At 42.9% G+C, this 14,472-nt stretch overlaps 1 protein-coding gene across 10 annotated transcripts in view; it reads right to left on the bottom strand.

The window, feature by feature from the left end:
* The window catches only part of wscd2 (WSC domain sialate O sulfotransferase 2), a 158,610-nt gene that overhangs the window by 39,483 nt on the left and 104,655 nt on the right, over positions 1–14,472 (bottom strand). For 7 of the 10 annotated variants that reach the window (XM_036935964.2, XM_021621664.3, XM_036935965.2 and 4 more), the window contains one exon: positions 11,535–11,719. The exons of the other annotated variants lie outside the window; for them this stretch is intronic. In XM_036935964.2, coding sequence (XP_036791859.2) covers positions 11,535–11,719 — 185 coding nt within the window. The remainder of the gene's footprint in view (positions 1–11,534; positions 11,720–14,472) is intronic. 10 annotated transcript variants of the gene reach the window in all.

The following is a 14,472-nucleotide window of genomic DNA, read 5'->3' as shown; positions in this document are numbered from 1 at the left end:
CAGCAAATAAAAGGCCTAGCCATACAGTAAAACAGCAAATAAAAGGCCCAGCCCTACAGTAAAACAGCAAATAACACGCCCAGCCCTACAGTAAAACAGCAAATAACAGGCCCAGCCCTACAGTAAAACAGCAAATAACAGGCCCAGCCCTACAGTAAAACAGCAAATAACAGGCCCAGCCATACTGTAAAACAGTAATAACAGGCCCAGTCATACTGTAAAACAGCAAATAAAAGGCCTAGCCATACAGTAAAACAGCAAATAAAAGGCCCAGCCCTACAGTAAAACAGCAAATAACACGCCCAGCCCTACAGTAAAACAGCAAATAACAGGCCCAGCCCTACAGTAAAACAGCAAATAACAGGCCCAGCCCTACGGTAAAACAGCAAAAACAGGCCTAGCCATACTGTAGAACAGCAAATAACAGGCCCGGCCATAATGAAGAACAACAAATAACAGGCCCAGCCCTAAGGTGAAACAACAAATAACAGGCCCAGCCCTAAGGTGAAACAGCAAATAACAGGCCCAGCCATACTGTAAAACAGCAAATAACAGGCCTAGCCATACTGTAAAACAGCAAATAACAGGCCCAGCCATACTGTAAAACAGCAAATAACAGGCCTAGCCATACAGTAAAACAGCAAATAAAAGGCCCAGCCCTACAGTAAAACAGCAAATAACAGGCCCAGCCCTACAGTAAAACAGCAAATAACAGGCCCAGCCCTACAGTAAAACAGCAAATAACAGGCCCAGCCCTACGGTAAAACAGTAATAACAGGCCCAGTCATACTGTAAAACAGCAAATAAAAGGCCTAGCCATACAGTAAAACAGCAAATAAAAGGCCCAGCCCTACAGTAAAACAGCAAATAACACGCCCAGCCCTACAGTAAAACAGCAAATAACAGGCCCAGCCCTACAGTAAAACAGCAAATAACAGGCCCAGCCCTACAGTAAAACAGCAAATAACAGGCCCAGCCATACTGTAAAACAGTAATAACAGGCCCAGTCATACTGTAAAACAGCAAATAAAAGGCCTAGCCATACAGTAAAACAGCAAATAAAAGGCCCAGCCCTACAGTAAAACAGCAAATAACACGCCCAGCCCTACAGTAAAACAGCAAATAACAGGCCCAGCCCTACAGTAAAACAGCAAATAACAGGCCCAGCCCTACAGTAAAACAGCAAATAACAGGCCCAGCCATACTGTAAAACAGTAATAACAGGCCCAGTCATACTGTAAAACAGCAAATAAAAGGCCTAGCCATACAGTAAAACAGCAAATAAAAGGCCCAGCCCTACAGTAAAACAGCAAATAACACGCCCAGCCCTACAGTAAAACAGCAAATAACAGGCCCAGCCCTACAGTAAAACAGCAAATAACAGGCCCAGCCCTACGGTAAAACAGCAAAAACAGGCCTAGCCATACTGTAGAACAGCAAATAACAGGCCCGGCCATAATGAAGAACAACAAATAACAGGCCCAGCCCTAAGGTGAAACAACAAATAACAGGCCCAGCCCTAAGGTGAAACAGCAAATAACAGGCCCAGCCATACAGTAGAACAGCAAATAACAGGCCCAACCATACAGTAAAACAGCAAAAAAACAGGCACAGCCATACTGTAGAACAGCAAATAACAGGCCCAGCCCTACAGTAACACAGCAAAAAACAGGCCCAGCCATACTGTAAAACAGAAAATAACAGGCCCAGCCTTACAGTAAAACAGCAAAAAACAGGCCCAGCCATACTGTAGAACAGCAAACAACAGGCCCAGCCATAATGAAGAACAACAAATAACAGGCCCAGCCATACTGTAGGACAGCAAATAACAGGCCCAGTCATACTGTAGAACAGCAAATAACAGGCCCAGCCATACAGTAAAACAGCAAAAAAAACAGGCCCAGCCATACTGTAGAACAGCAAATAACAGGCCCAGCCATACTGTAAAACAGCAAATAACAGGCCCAGTCATACTGTAAAACAGCAAATAACAGGCCCAGCCATACTGTAAAACAGCAAATAACAGGCCCAGCCATACTGTAAAACAGTAAATAACAGGCCCAGTCATACTGTAAATCAGCAAATAACAGGCCCAGCCATACTGTAAATTACCAAAGAACAGACCCAGTCATACTGGAAAACAGCAAATAACAGGCCCAGCCATACTGTAAAACAGCAAATAACAGGCCCAGCCATACTGTAAAACAGCAAATAACAGGCCCAGTCATACTGAAAAACAGCAAATAACAGGCCCAGCCATACTGTAAAACAGCAAATAACAGGCCTAGCCATACTGTAAAACAGCAAATAACAGGCCCAGCCATACTGTAAAACAGCAAATAACAGGCCTAGCCATACAGTAAAACAGCAAATAAAAGGCCCAGCCCTACAGTAAAACAGCAAATAACAGGCCCAGCCCTACAGTAAAACAGCAAATAACAGGCCTAGCCCTACAGTAAAACAGCAAATAACAGGCCCAGCCCTACGGTAAAACAGCAAAAATAGGCCTAGCCATACTGTAGAACAGCAAATAACAGGCCCGGCCATAATGAAGAACAACAAATAACAGGCCCAGCCCTAAGGTGAAACAGCAAATAACAGGCCCAGCCATACTGTAGAACAGCAAATAACAAGCCCAGCCATACTGTAGAACAGCAAATAACAGGCCCAACCATACAGTAAAACAGCAAAAAAACAGGCACAGCCATACTGTAGAACAGCAAATAACAGGCCCAGCCCTACAGTAACACAGCAAAAAACAGGCCCAGCCATACTGTAAAACAGAAAATAACAGGCCCAGCCTTACAGTAAAACAGCAAAAAACAGGCCCAGTCATACTGTAGAACAGCAAACAACAGGCCCAGCCATAATGAAGAACAACAAATAACAGGCCCAGCCATACTGTAGGACTTCAAATAACAGGCCCAGTCATACTGTAGAACAGCAAATAACAGGCCCAGCCATACAGTAAAACAGCAAAAAAAACAGGCCCAGCCATACTGTAGAACAGCAAATAACAGGCCCAGCCATACTGTAAAACAGCAAATAACAGGCCCAGTCATACTGTAAAACAGCAAATAACAGGCCCAGCCATACTGTAAAACAGCAAATAACAGGCCCAGCCATACTGTAAAACAGTAAATAACAGGCCCAGTCATACTGTAAATCAGCAAATAACAGGCCCAGCCATACTGTAAAACAGTAAATAACAGGCCCAGTCGTACTGTAAAACAGCAAATAACAGGCCCAGCCATACTGTAAAAAAAGCAAATAACAGACCCAGCAATACTGTAGAACAGCAAATAACAGGCCCAGCCATACTGCATATCAGCAAATAACAGGCCCAGCCATACTGTAAAACAGCAAATAACAGGCCCAGCCATACTGTAAATCAGCAAATAACAGGCCCAGCCATACTGTAAAACAGTAAAGAACATCGTACTGAAAAACAGCAAATAACAGGCCCAGCCATACTGTAAAACAGCAAATAACAGGCCTAGCCATACAGTAAAACAGCAAATAACAGGCACAGCCCTAAAGTAAAACAGCAAATTAAAGGCCCAGCCCTAGAGTAAAACAGCAAATAACAGGCCCAGCCCTAAAGTAAAACAGCAAATAACAGGCCCAGCCCTACAGTAAAACAGCAAATAACAGGCCCAGCCCTAGAGTAAAACAGCAAATAACAGGCCCAGCCCTAAGGTAAAACAGAAAAAAACAGGCCTAGCCATACTGTAGAACAACAAATAACAGGCCCGCCATAATGAAGAACAACAAATAACAGGCCCAGACATACTGTAGAACAGAAAATAACAGGCCCAGTCATACTGTAGAACAGCAAATAACAGGCCCAGCCATACTGTAGAACAGCAAATAACAGGCCCAGCCATACTGTAGAACAGCAAATAACAAGCCCAGCCATACTGTAGAACAGTAAATAACAGGCCCAGTCATACTGTAAAACAGCAAATAACAGGCCCAGCCATACTGTAGAACAGCAAATAACAGGCCCAGTCATACTGTAAAACAGCAAATAACAGGCCCAGCCATACTGTAGAACAGCAAATAACAGGCCCAGACATACTGTAAAACAGCAAATAACAGGCCCAGACATACTGTAGAACAGCAAATAACAGGCCCAGCCATACTGTAGAACAGCAAATAACAGGTCCAGCCATACTGTAGAACAGTAAATAACAGGCCCAGTCATAATGTAAAACAGCAAATAACAGGCCCAGCCATACAGTAAAACAGCAAATAACAGGCCCAGCCATACTGTAAAACAGCTAATAACAGGCCCAGCCTTACAGTAAAACAGCAAAAAACAGGCCCAGCCATACTGTAAAACAGAAAATAACAGAACCAGCCATACAGTAAAACAGCAAATAACAGGCCCAGCTCTACAGTAAAACAGCAAATAACAGGCCCAGCCATACTGTAGAACAGCAAATAACAGGCCCAGCCATACTGTAGAACAGCAAATAACAGGACCAGCCATACTGTAGAACAGCAAATAACAGGCCAAGCCATACTGTAAAACACCAAATAACAGGCCGAGTCATACTGTAAAACAGCAAATAACAGGCCTAGCCATACAGTAAAACAGCAAATAACAGGCCCAGTCATACTGTAAAACAGCAAATGACAGGCCTAGCCATACAGTAAAACAGCAAATAACAGGCCCAGCCCTACATTAAAACAGCAAATAAAAGACCCAGCCCTACAGTAAAACAGCAAATAACCGGCCCAGTCGTACTGCAAAACAGCAAATAACAGGCCCAGACCTAAAGTAAAACAGCAAATAACAGGCCCAGCCCTACAGTTAAACAGCAAATAAAAGGCCCAGCCCTACAGTAAAACAGCAAATTAAAGGCCCAGCCCTACAGTAAAACAGCAAATAACAGGCCCAGCCCTAAAGTAAAACAGCAAATAACAGGCCCAGCCCTACAGTAAAACAGCAAATAACAGGCCCAGCCCTAAGGTAAAACAGAAAAAACAGGCCTAGCCCTACAGTAAAACAACAAATAACAGGCCCGGCCATAATGAAGAACAACAAATAACAGGCCCAGCCATAAGGTGAAGCAGCAAATAACAGGCCCGGCCATAATGAAGAACAACAAATAACAGGCCCAGCCCTAAGGTGAAAAAACAAATAACAGGCCCGGCCATAATGAAGAACAACAAATAACAGGCCCAGACATACTGTAGAACAGCAAATAACAGGCCCAGCCATACAGTAAAAAAGCAAATAACAGGCCCAGCCATACTATAAAACAGCTAATAACACGCCCAGCCCTACAGTAAAACAGCAAAAAACAGGCCCAGCCATACTGTAAAACAGAAAATAACAGAACCAGCCCTACAGTAAAACAGCAAATAACAGGCCCAGGTCTACAGTAAAACAGTAAATAACAGGCCCAGCCATACTGTAGAACAGCAAATAACAGGCCCAGCCCTACAGTAAAACAGCAAATAACAGGCCCAGCCATACTGTAGAACAGCAAATAAAAGGCCAAGCCATACTGTAAAACACCAAATAACAGGCCGAGTTATACTGTAAAACAGCAAATAACAGGCCCAGTCATACTGTAAAACAGCAAATATCAGGCATAGCCATACAGTAAAACAGCAAATAATAGGCCCAGCCCTACAGTAAAACAGCAAATAAAAGGCCCAGCCCTACAGTAAAACAGCAAATAACAGGCCCAGCCCTACAGTAAAACAGCAAAAAACAGGCCTAGCCATACTGTAGAACAGAAAATAACAGTCCCGGCCATAATGAAGAACAACAAATAACAGACCCAGCCATACAGTAAAACAGCAAAAAAACAGGCCCAGCCATACTGTAAATCAGCTAATAACAGGCCCAGCCATACTGTAAAACAGCAAATAACAGGCCCAGCCATACTGTAAATCAGCAAATAAAGGCCCAGCCATACTGAAAAACAGCAAATAACAGGCCCAGCCATACTGTAAATCCGCAAATAACAGGCCCAGCCATACTGTAAAACAGTAATAACAGGCCCAGTCATACTGTAAAACAGCAAATAAAAGGCCTAGCCATACAGTAAAACAGCAAATAAAAGGCCCAGCCCTACAGTAAAACAGCAAATAACAGGCCCAGCCCTAAGGTGAAACAACAAATAACAGGCCCAGCCCTACAGTAAAACAGCAAATAACAGGCCCAGCCCTACAGTAAAACAGCAAATAACAGGCCCAGCCCTACGGTAAAACAGCAAATAACAGGCCCAGCCCTAAGGTGAAACAGCAAATAACAGGCCCAGCCATACAGTAGAACAGCAAATAACAGGCCCAACCATACAGTAAAACAGCAAAAAAACAGGCACAGCCATACTGTAGAACAGCAAATAACAGGCCCAGCCCTACAGTAACACAGCAAAAAACAGGCCCAGCCATACTGTAAAACAGAAAATAACAGGCCCAGCCTTACAGTAAAACAGCAAAAAACAGGCCCAGCCATACTGCAGAACAGCAAACAACAGGCCCAGCCATAATGAAGAACAACAAATAACAGGCCCAGCCATACTGTAGGACAGCAAATAACAGGCCCAGTCATACTGTAGAACAGCAAATAACAGGCCCAGCCATACAGTAAAACAGCAAAAAAAACAGGCCCAGCCATACTGTAGAACAGCAAATAACAGGCCCAGCCATACTGTAAAACAGCAAATAACAGGCCCAGTCATACTGTAAAACAGCAAATAACAGGCCCAGCCATACTGTAAAACAGCAAATAACAGGCCCAGCCATACTGTAAAACAGTAAATAACAGGCCCAGTCATACTGTAAATCAGCAAATAACAGGCCCAGCCATACTGTAAATTACCAAAGAACAGACCCAGTCATACTGGAAAACAGCAAATAACAGGCCCAGCCATACTGTAAAACAGCAAATAACAGGCCCAGCCATACTGTAAAACAGCAAATAACAGGCCCAGTCATACTGAAAAACAGCAAATAACAGGCCCAGCCATACTGTAAAACAGCAAATAACAGGCCTAGCCATACTGTAAAACAGCAAATAACAGGCCCAGCCATATTGTAAAACAGCAAATAACAGGCCTAGCCATACAGTAAAACAGCAAATAAAAGGCCCAGCCCTACAGTAAAACAGCAAATAACAGGCCCAGCCCTACAGTAAAACAGCAAATAACAGGCCCAGCCCTACAGTAAAACAGCAAATAACAGGCCCAGCCCTACGGTAAAACAGCAAAAATAGGCCTAGCCATACTGTAGAACAGCAAATAACAGGCCCGGCCATAATGAAGAACAACAAATAACAGGCCCAGCCCTAAGGTGAAACAGCAAATAACAGGCCCAGCCATACTGTAGAACAGCAAATAACAAGCCCAGCCCTTCAGTAAAACAGCAAAAAAACAGGCACAGCCATACTGTAGAACAGCAAATAACAGGCCCAACCATACAGTAAAACAGCAAAAAAACAGGCACAGCCATACTGTAGAACAGCAAATAACAGGCCCAGCCCTACAGTAACACAGCAAAAAACAGGCCCAGCCATACTGTAAAACAGAAAATAACAGGCCCAGCCTTACAGTAAAACAGCAAAAAACAGGCCCAGTCATACTGTAGAACAGCAAACAACAGGCCCAGCCATAATGAAGAACAACAAATAACAGGCCCAGCCATACTGTAGGACAGCAAATAACAGGCCCAGTCATACTGTAGAACAGCAAATAACAGGCCCAGCCATACAGTAAAACAGCAAAAAAAACAGGCCCAGCCATACTGTAGAACAGCAAATAACAGGCCCAGCCATACTGTAAAACAGCAAATAACAGGCCCAGTCATACTGTAAAACAGCAAATAACAGGCCCAGCCATACTGTAAAACAGCAAATAACAGGCCCAGCCATACTGTAAAACAGTAAATAACAGGCCCAGTCATACTGTAAATCAGCAAATAACAGGCCCAGCCATACTGTAAATTACCAAAGAACAGACCCAGTCATACTGGAAAACAGCAAATAACAGGCCCAGCCATACTGTAAAACAGCAAATAACAGGCCCAGCCATACTGTAAAACAGCAAATAACAGGCCCAGTCATACTGAAAAACAGCAAATAACAGGCCCAGCCATACTGTAAAACAGCAAATAACAGGCCTAGCCATACTGTAAAACAGCAAATAACAGGCCCAGCCATATTGTAAAACAGCAAATAACAGGCCTAGCCATACAGTAAAACAGCAAATAAAAGGCCCAGCCCTACAGTAAAACAGCAAATAACAGGCCCAGCCCTACAGTAAAACAGCAAATAACAGGCCCAGCCCTACAGTAAAACAGCAAATAACAGGCCCAGCCCTACGGTAAAACAGCAAAAATAGGCCTAGCCATACTGTAGAACAGCAAATAACAGGCCCGGCCATAATGAAGAACAACAAATAACAGGCCCAGCCCTAAGGTGAAACAGCAAATAACAGGCCCAGCCATACTGTAGAACAGCAAATAACAAGCCCAGCCCTTCAGTAAAACAGCAAAAAAACAGGCACAGCCATACTGTAGAACAGCAAATAACAGGCCCAACCATACAGTAAAACAGCAAAAAAACAGGCACAGCCATACTGTAGAACAGCAAATAACAGGCCCAGCCCTACAGTAACACAGCAAAAAACAGGCCCAGCCATACTGTAAAACAGAAAATAACAGGCCCAGCCTTACAGTAAAACAGCAAAAAACAGGCCCAGTCATACTGTAGAACAGCAAACAACAGGCCCAGCCATAATGAAGAACAACAAATAACAGGCCCAGCCATACTGTAGGACTTCAAATAACAGGCCCAGTCATACTGTAGAACAGCAAATAACAGGCCCAGCCATACAGTAAAACAGCAAAAAAAACAGGCCCAGCCATACTGTAGAACAGCAAATAACAGGCCCAGCCATACAGTAAAACAGCAAATAACAGGCCCAGCCATACTGTAGAACAGCAAATAACAGGCCCAGCCATACTGTAAAACAGCAAATAACAGGCCCAGCCATACTGTAAAACAGTAAATAGCAGTCCCAGTCATACTGTAAATCAGCAAATAACAGGCCCAGCCATACTGTAAATTACCAAAGAACAGACTCAGTCATACTGGAAAACAGCAAATAACAGGCCCAGTCATACTGTAAAACAGCAAATAACAGGCCCAGCCATACTGTAAATTACCAAAGAACAGACTCAGTCATACTGGAAAACAGCAAATAACAGGCCCAGTCATACTGAAAAACAGCAAATAACAGGCCCAGCCATACTGTAAAACAGTAAATAACAGGCCCAGTCATATTGTACAACAGGAAATAACAGGGAAGTGAGCAGTCTGTGTAGGTTATGCACCAAGAGATGCGAGAACACTCATTGGTATGTACAGACAGCAGGGCATTACAGCCAATATATTTTCCATGGTAGGTGGTCCGTGTGTTGGAGACCTTGAGGAGTTAGTCATAGTGTGTGAGGGACTAAATGTATTTTAGATGTGACTCCTGCCTCCAGAACTCTCACAGCTGCATACAGGGGAGGAGAGACACCCCAGCACCAGCACCCACTCTTTTTCTTACTTTCTCTCTCACTTTTTATCTTTTGTCTTATGCTTTCTCTCTCTCTCTCTGTGTCTCTCTTTCTCCCTCTCTCCCCATCTCTCAGTTTCTCACTCCCTCCTCCCACCTTCTTTAGGTCTTCCTCTATCCCCTCCTCCTGCCTTCACTCACATAAGAAACTATTTCCTTCTTTGGTAATGAAATGTTTCATTGGAGCTTCCTGTGCTAGTTTGTCACGCAACTACAGTATACAGGAAAAAAATAATGTGAGGTGTTGGTCCCATGTTTCCTGAGCTGAAATAAAAGATCCCAGAAATGTTCCATATGCTACACAATGTTTATTTATCTTACATTTTGTTCACAAATTTGTTTACATCCCTGTTATTGAGCATTTCTCCTTTGCCAAGGTAATCCAGCCACCTGACAGGTGTGGCATATCAATAATCTAATTAAACAGCATGATCATTACACAGTTGCAACTTGTGCTAGGGACAATAAAAGGCCACTCTAAAATGTGCAACTTTGTCACACAACACAATGACACAGATGTCTCAAGTGTTGAGAAAATGTGCAATTGGCATGCTGACCACAGAAATGTCCACCAGAGCTGTTGCCGGGGAATTACTTAATTTTAGAGAATTTGTCAGAACCTCCAACCAGCCTCACAACCTCATTGCATGTGTAACCATGGCAAGTAGCCTCGTGGTTAGAGCATTGGGCCAGTAACCAAAAGGTTGCTAGATCGAATCCCTGAGCTGACAATGTAAAGATTTGTCGTTCTGCCCCTGAACACGACAGTTAACCCATTGTTCCTAGGCCGTCATTGTGAATAAGAATTTTTCTTAACTGACTTGCCTAGTTAAATAAAAAATATCCAGCAACTTTGCACAGTCTGATAAACTGTGTGTTGGAATGCATGAGGCAAATGGTGGTCACACCAGATACTGACTGGTTTTCTGATCCACGCACCTAGCTTTTTTTAAGGTATCTGTGACCAACAGATGCATATCTGTATTCCCAGTCATTTGAAATCCATATATTAGGGCCTAAGGTAATTGATTTCCTTCTTTGAACTGCAACTCAGTCAAAACTTTGAAGTTGTTGCATGCTGTGTTTATATTTTTATTCAGTATATATATTAGCCCAAGGCCATGAGAACCAGAGCACCTTTCTGACATGCACATGGAAATATTTCGCTGCATGAAGTGCAAGTTTGTTTGCTTGGGTTTAATGTGTGGGGAGACCTCACATTATGTTTCTGCTTCAGTAACACAGAGGTGTATATTATAGACACGACAATAGTCACGTCTATATTAGATTTTGAGCTAGCAATGCATGTTAAAGGGAGTTTCTCGCCTTGTCATTTCTCTGTAAATAGAGATTCGGGAAAGGAACATGATAAGTGGAAAAGAAAGGCGGAAAGAGGTGGGAGTTTTTACTCATGTCTCTCCGGTTCTTTAGTATTCTACATACATTCTGAGGGGAAAATGGGAGGCTGCACTGTTCCCCAGGCAATCTGACGATAACAGTCTGCAGTGCAGAGGGCAAAACATCCTCCTTTCCATTTACTATTTTGAAATATGCAGCAGGTACTGAAATCAGCGTCGGATGTGTCAGGGCATGCATACACACATTGAAAAAGAGAATTGCTCAGCAATCTGCAATCTGCTTTAGCAGACAGGTAAAAAGAGAAATAACAATAACAATGTTGTTATCGTAACTCTGAATATAAACAAGCTTGGAGCCTCTTCCCTGAGCAATAGATATACTGCCAAAGATTGCACACTGGTGGCTATGATCTTGGGAGTCAAAGAAGCGGTGGAGAGGGAGGAGGAGCACCCTCCCCTGTGGCCTCTGAACATCCCTTCACACTCAACGCCCCGTCCCACCGCAGCTCACGACATATCCATTTACCCTCAGAGGGTTACATGGATAAACAGACAACAGCGTTCATTGTGGTGATGGGTGGTTGAGACTCACAACGGCGCGCTGACTCCTGGCCCAGCTCCAGTCTGTAGATTGACAGGCGGTTGGCCCCTCCACACAGGTTGCCCTTCTCGCCCTTACACTCCATGTTGCATTCACTCTCAGATGCATTGGGGGCCTGGATCTTGTGGCCACAGTAGCACTCTGCCCCAAACTCTAGGCCTGAATACAGGTATCCCCTAGTGAAAAGGAAATATAGGGGGTAGTGTTAATATCATCATTAATAACAGAGAGGCTCAGGCTTGCACACAAATGTTCAGCATTGGTTGCAACTAATGCAGAGAGACTCTCAGGGCTTCTAGTCGGGGGTGGGGGTGGTGGTTACTGCCCACAGTGCTGGTTCCAGGCATAAGCGACAAAAGCTTATATATAATATATATATATAGAGAGAGAGAGATATTTATTTTGGAACTTACGATTGAGAGTAAGTATATAAGAATACACCAGTTGCAATTTCTAAATTTGGTTGTGCATCAGCTGATTTCTCTTGGTATGTCAGTCAATGGCAGTCACGCAATTAGCCATGTTAGATACCGACTGGGCATGCAAGTCACATGATTTTGTTAGTGATTTTCACTCCGATATCATCTTAACATGGCATAAATTATTACAAAATGTGTAGAATTGCAGGAAACTAGCTTTAATACTGCATAAAATATCTCTCCATCCCATTGCAAAATGGATAGAATTGCATGAAATGTGTTATAAAATAGAAGTTCTCTCTCCGCCCCATGGCAAAATGTGTAGAATTTGCAGGAAATGTATGTTTCTCTCCACTGTCAAAAGGGGGGCACTAAAATATTTTGCAGTGAGGTGTGGGGGCCCCCAACCAAATCTTGCTTCAAGCCTCCAAAAGTCTATACCTGGCCCTGACCGCCTGACAACCTGCCAACATCTTGTCTCTGCAATGTCTGACCAGATGGAAGTGGTTTTGTATTTTAGCACTCGATTATTCATGCAACTGCAAGACGCCCACGACCCTCTCTCTCAGCAGCTCTCTCCACAGAGTCAGTCCACTAATAGGGTTGAATGACTCATAGACAGTCAGTTGGGTAACCGGCAGTAACCTCACTCACCCTCTCCAAGATGAAGAGAGCTCTCTGGGTAGACAAGGTCAGTATCAGAGAGAGAGAGTGCATGCATTAATACTGCACCAAGACACCAGAGCTTTTTTTAGGGTGACGCTGATTATGAGTCCATGCACAGTACAGTATACTGGAAGGCTCTATCCATCAAACACACAAGGCCTGTACACTCCCTGGGGAACAGTAACCTGGCAGTGGCACATGAGGGATGCACACTTGACTCCTGAGAGGCCTTTATAGTGCCAATAGATTGCCAGCACAACACATCCTTTACCCTGAAGAAATCACACAATCAACTGCCAATCAAGGAAAGCCCTAGCTAGCTAGTCACAATGGTGCACTTCTCTGCTTCATTGATGTCTGTACAGTGCCTTCAGAAACTATTCATACCCCTTGACTTATTCCACATTTTGTTGTGTTACAGCCTGAATTCAAAATGGATTAAATATATTGGATGAAATATACACACAGTACACCATAATGACAAAGAGAAAACATGTTTTTAGAAATGTTAGCAAATTTATTGAAAATTAAATACAGGACATGACACAGTCAACACCATGCTTGAAAATATGAAGAGTGGTACTCAGTGATGTGTTGTGTTGGATTTGCTCCAAACATAACACTTTGTATTCAGGACATTAAGTTAATTTCTTTGCCACATTTTCTGCAGTTTTACTTTAGTGTATTATTGCAAACAGGATGAATATTTTCAAATATTTTTATTCTGTACAGGCTTCCTTCTTTTCACTGTATAATTTAGGTTAGTATTGTTGAGTAACTACAATGTTGTTGATCCATCCTCAGTTTTCTCCTATCACAGCCATTAAACTCTGTAACTGTTTTAGAGTCACCATTGGCCTCATGGTGAACTCCCCGAGCGGCTTCCTTCCTCTGAGTTAGGAAGGACACGTGTATCTTTGTAGTGACTGGGTGTATGAGACACCATACAAAGTGTAATTAACAACTTCACCATGCTCAAACGGAAATTCAATGTCTGTTTTTTTTACCCATCTACCAATAGGTGCCCTTCTTTGCAAGGCATTGGAAAATGTCCCTGATCTTTTTGGTTGAATATGTGGTTGAAATTCACTGCTTGACTGAGGGACCTTACAGATAATTGTATGTGTGGGGTACAGAGATGAGGTAGATATTAAAAAATAATGCTAAATACTATTATTGCACAAAGAGTGAGTCAATCCAACTTATTATCAGTTGGTAGAGCATGGCGCAGGCAACGCCAGGGTTGTGGGTTCGATTCCCAAGGGGGACCAGTACAAAAATGTATGCACTCACTACTGTAAGTCGCTCTGGATAAGAGCGTCTACTAAATTACTAAATTGTAAAAAAAATAATAATAATAAATAAAAAAAAATGTTAAGCAAATTCTTACTGCTGAACTTATTTAGGCTTGCCATAGCAAAGGGGTTAAATACTTATTGACTGAAGACATTTCAGCATTCCATTTTTAATTAAACATTTCTAAAAAGATAATTCCACTTCGACATTATGAGGTATTGTGTGTCGGCCAGTGACACAAAATCTTAATTTAAACCATAAATAATTCAGGCTGTAACACAACAAAATGTGGAAAAAGTCAAGGGGTGTGAATACTTTCTGAAGGCACTGTATATCAGCAGCCTGCTCTGGGAGGGGTGTGGACAGAGAGAGAGAGAGAGAGGAGCAAAGGAGAAAGATGAAAATTTGCTCTCTACTGCACTTCTCCTCACTCTCGCATTTATATATCTTCTCCTTATATACTGTTTATATATATATAGTATATCGCCTCCTCTCTTTCTCTCCTCTCCTGTGAGTCAGTGGTGAGTGTTGGGCTGAGCCATCCATAG

Source organism: Oncorhynchus mykiss, chromosome 11, assembly GCF_057628025.1.
Source record: "Oncorhynchus mykiss isolate SJ-2025 chromosome 11, ASM5762802v1, whole genome shotgun sequence".
Taxonomy (NCBI): Eukaryota; Metazoa; Chordata; class Actinopteri; order Salmoniformes; family Salmonidae; genus Oncorhynchus; species Oncorhynchus mykiss.
The sequence above is the reverse complement of the archived record's forward strand: the minus strand, read 5'-3'. Positions and strand labels throughout refer to the sequence as shown.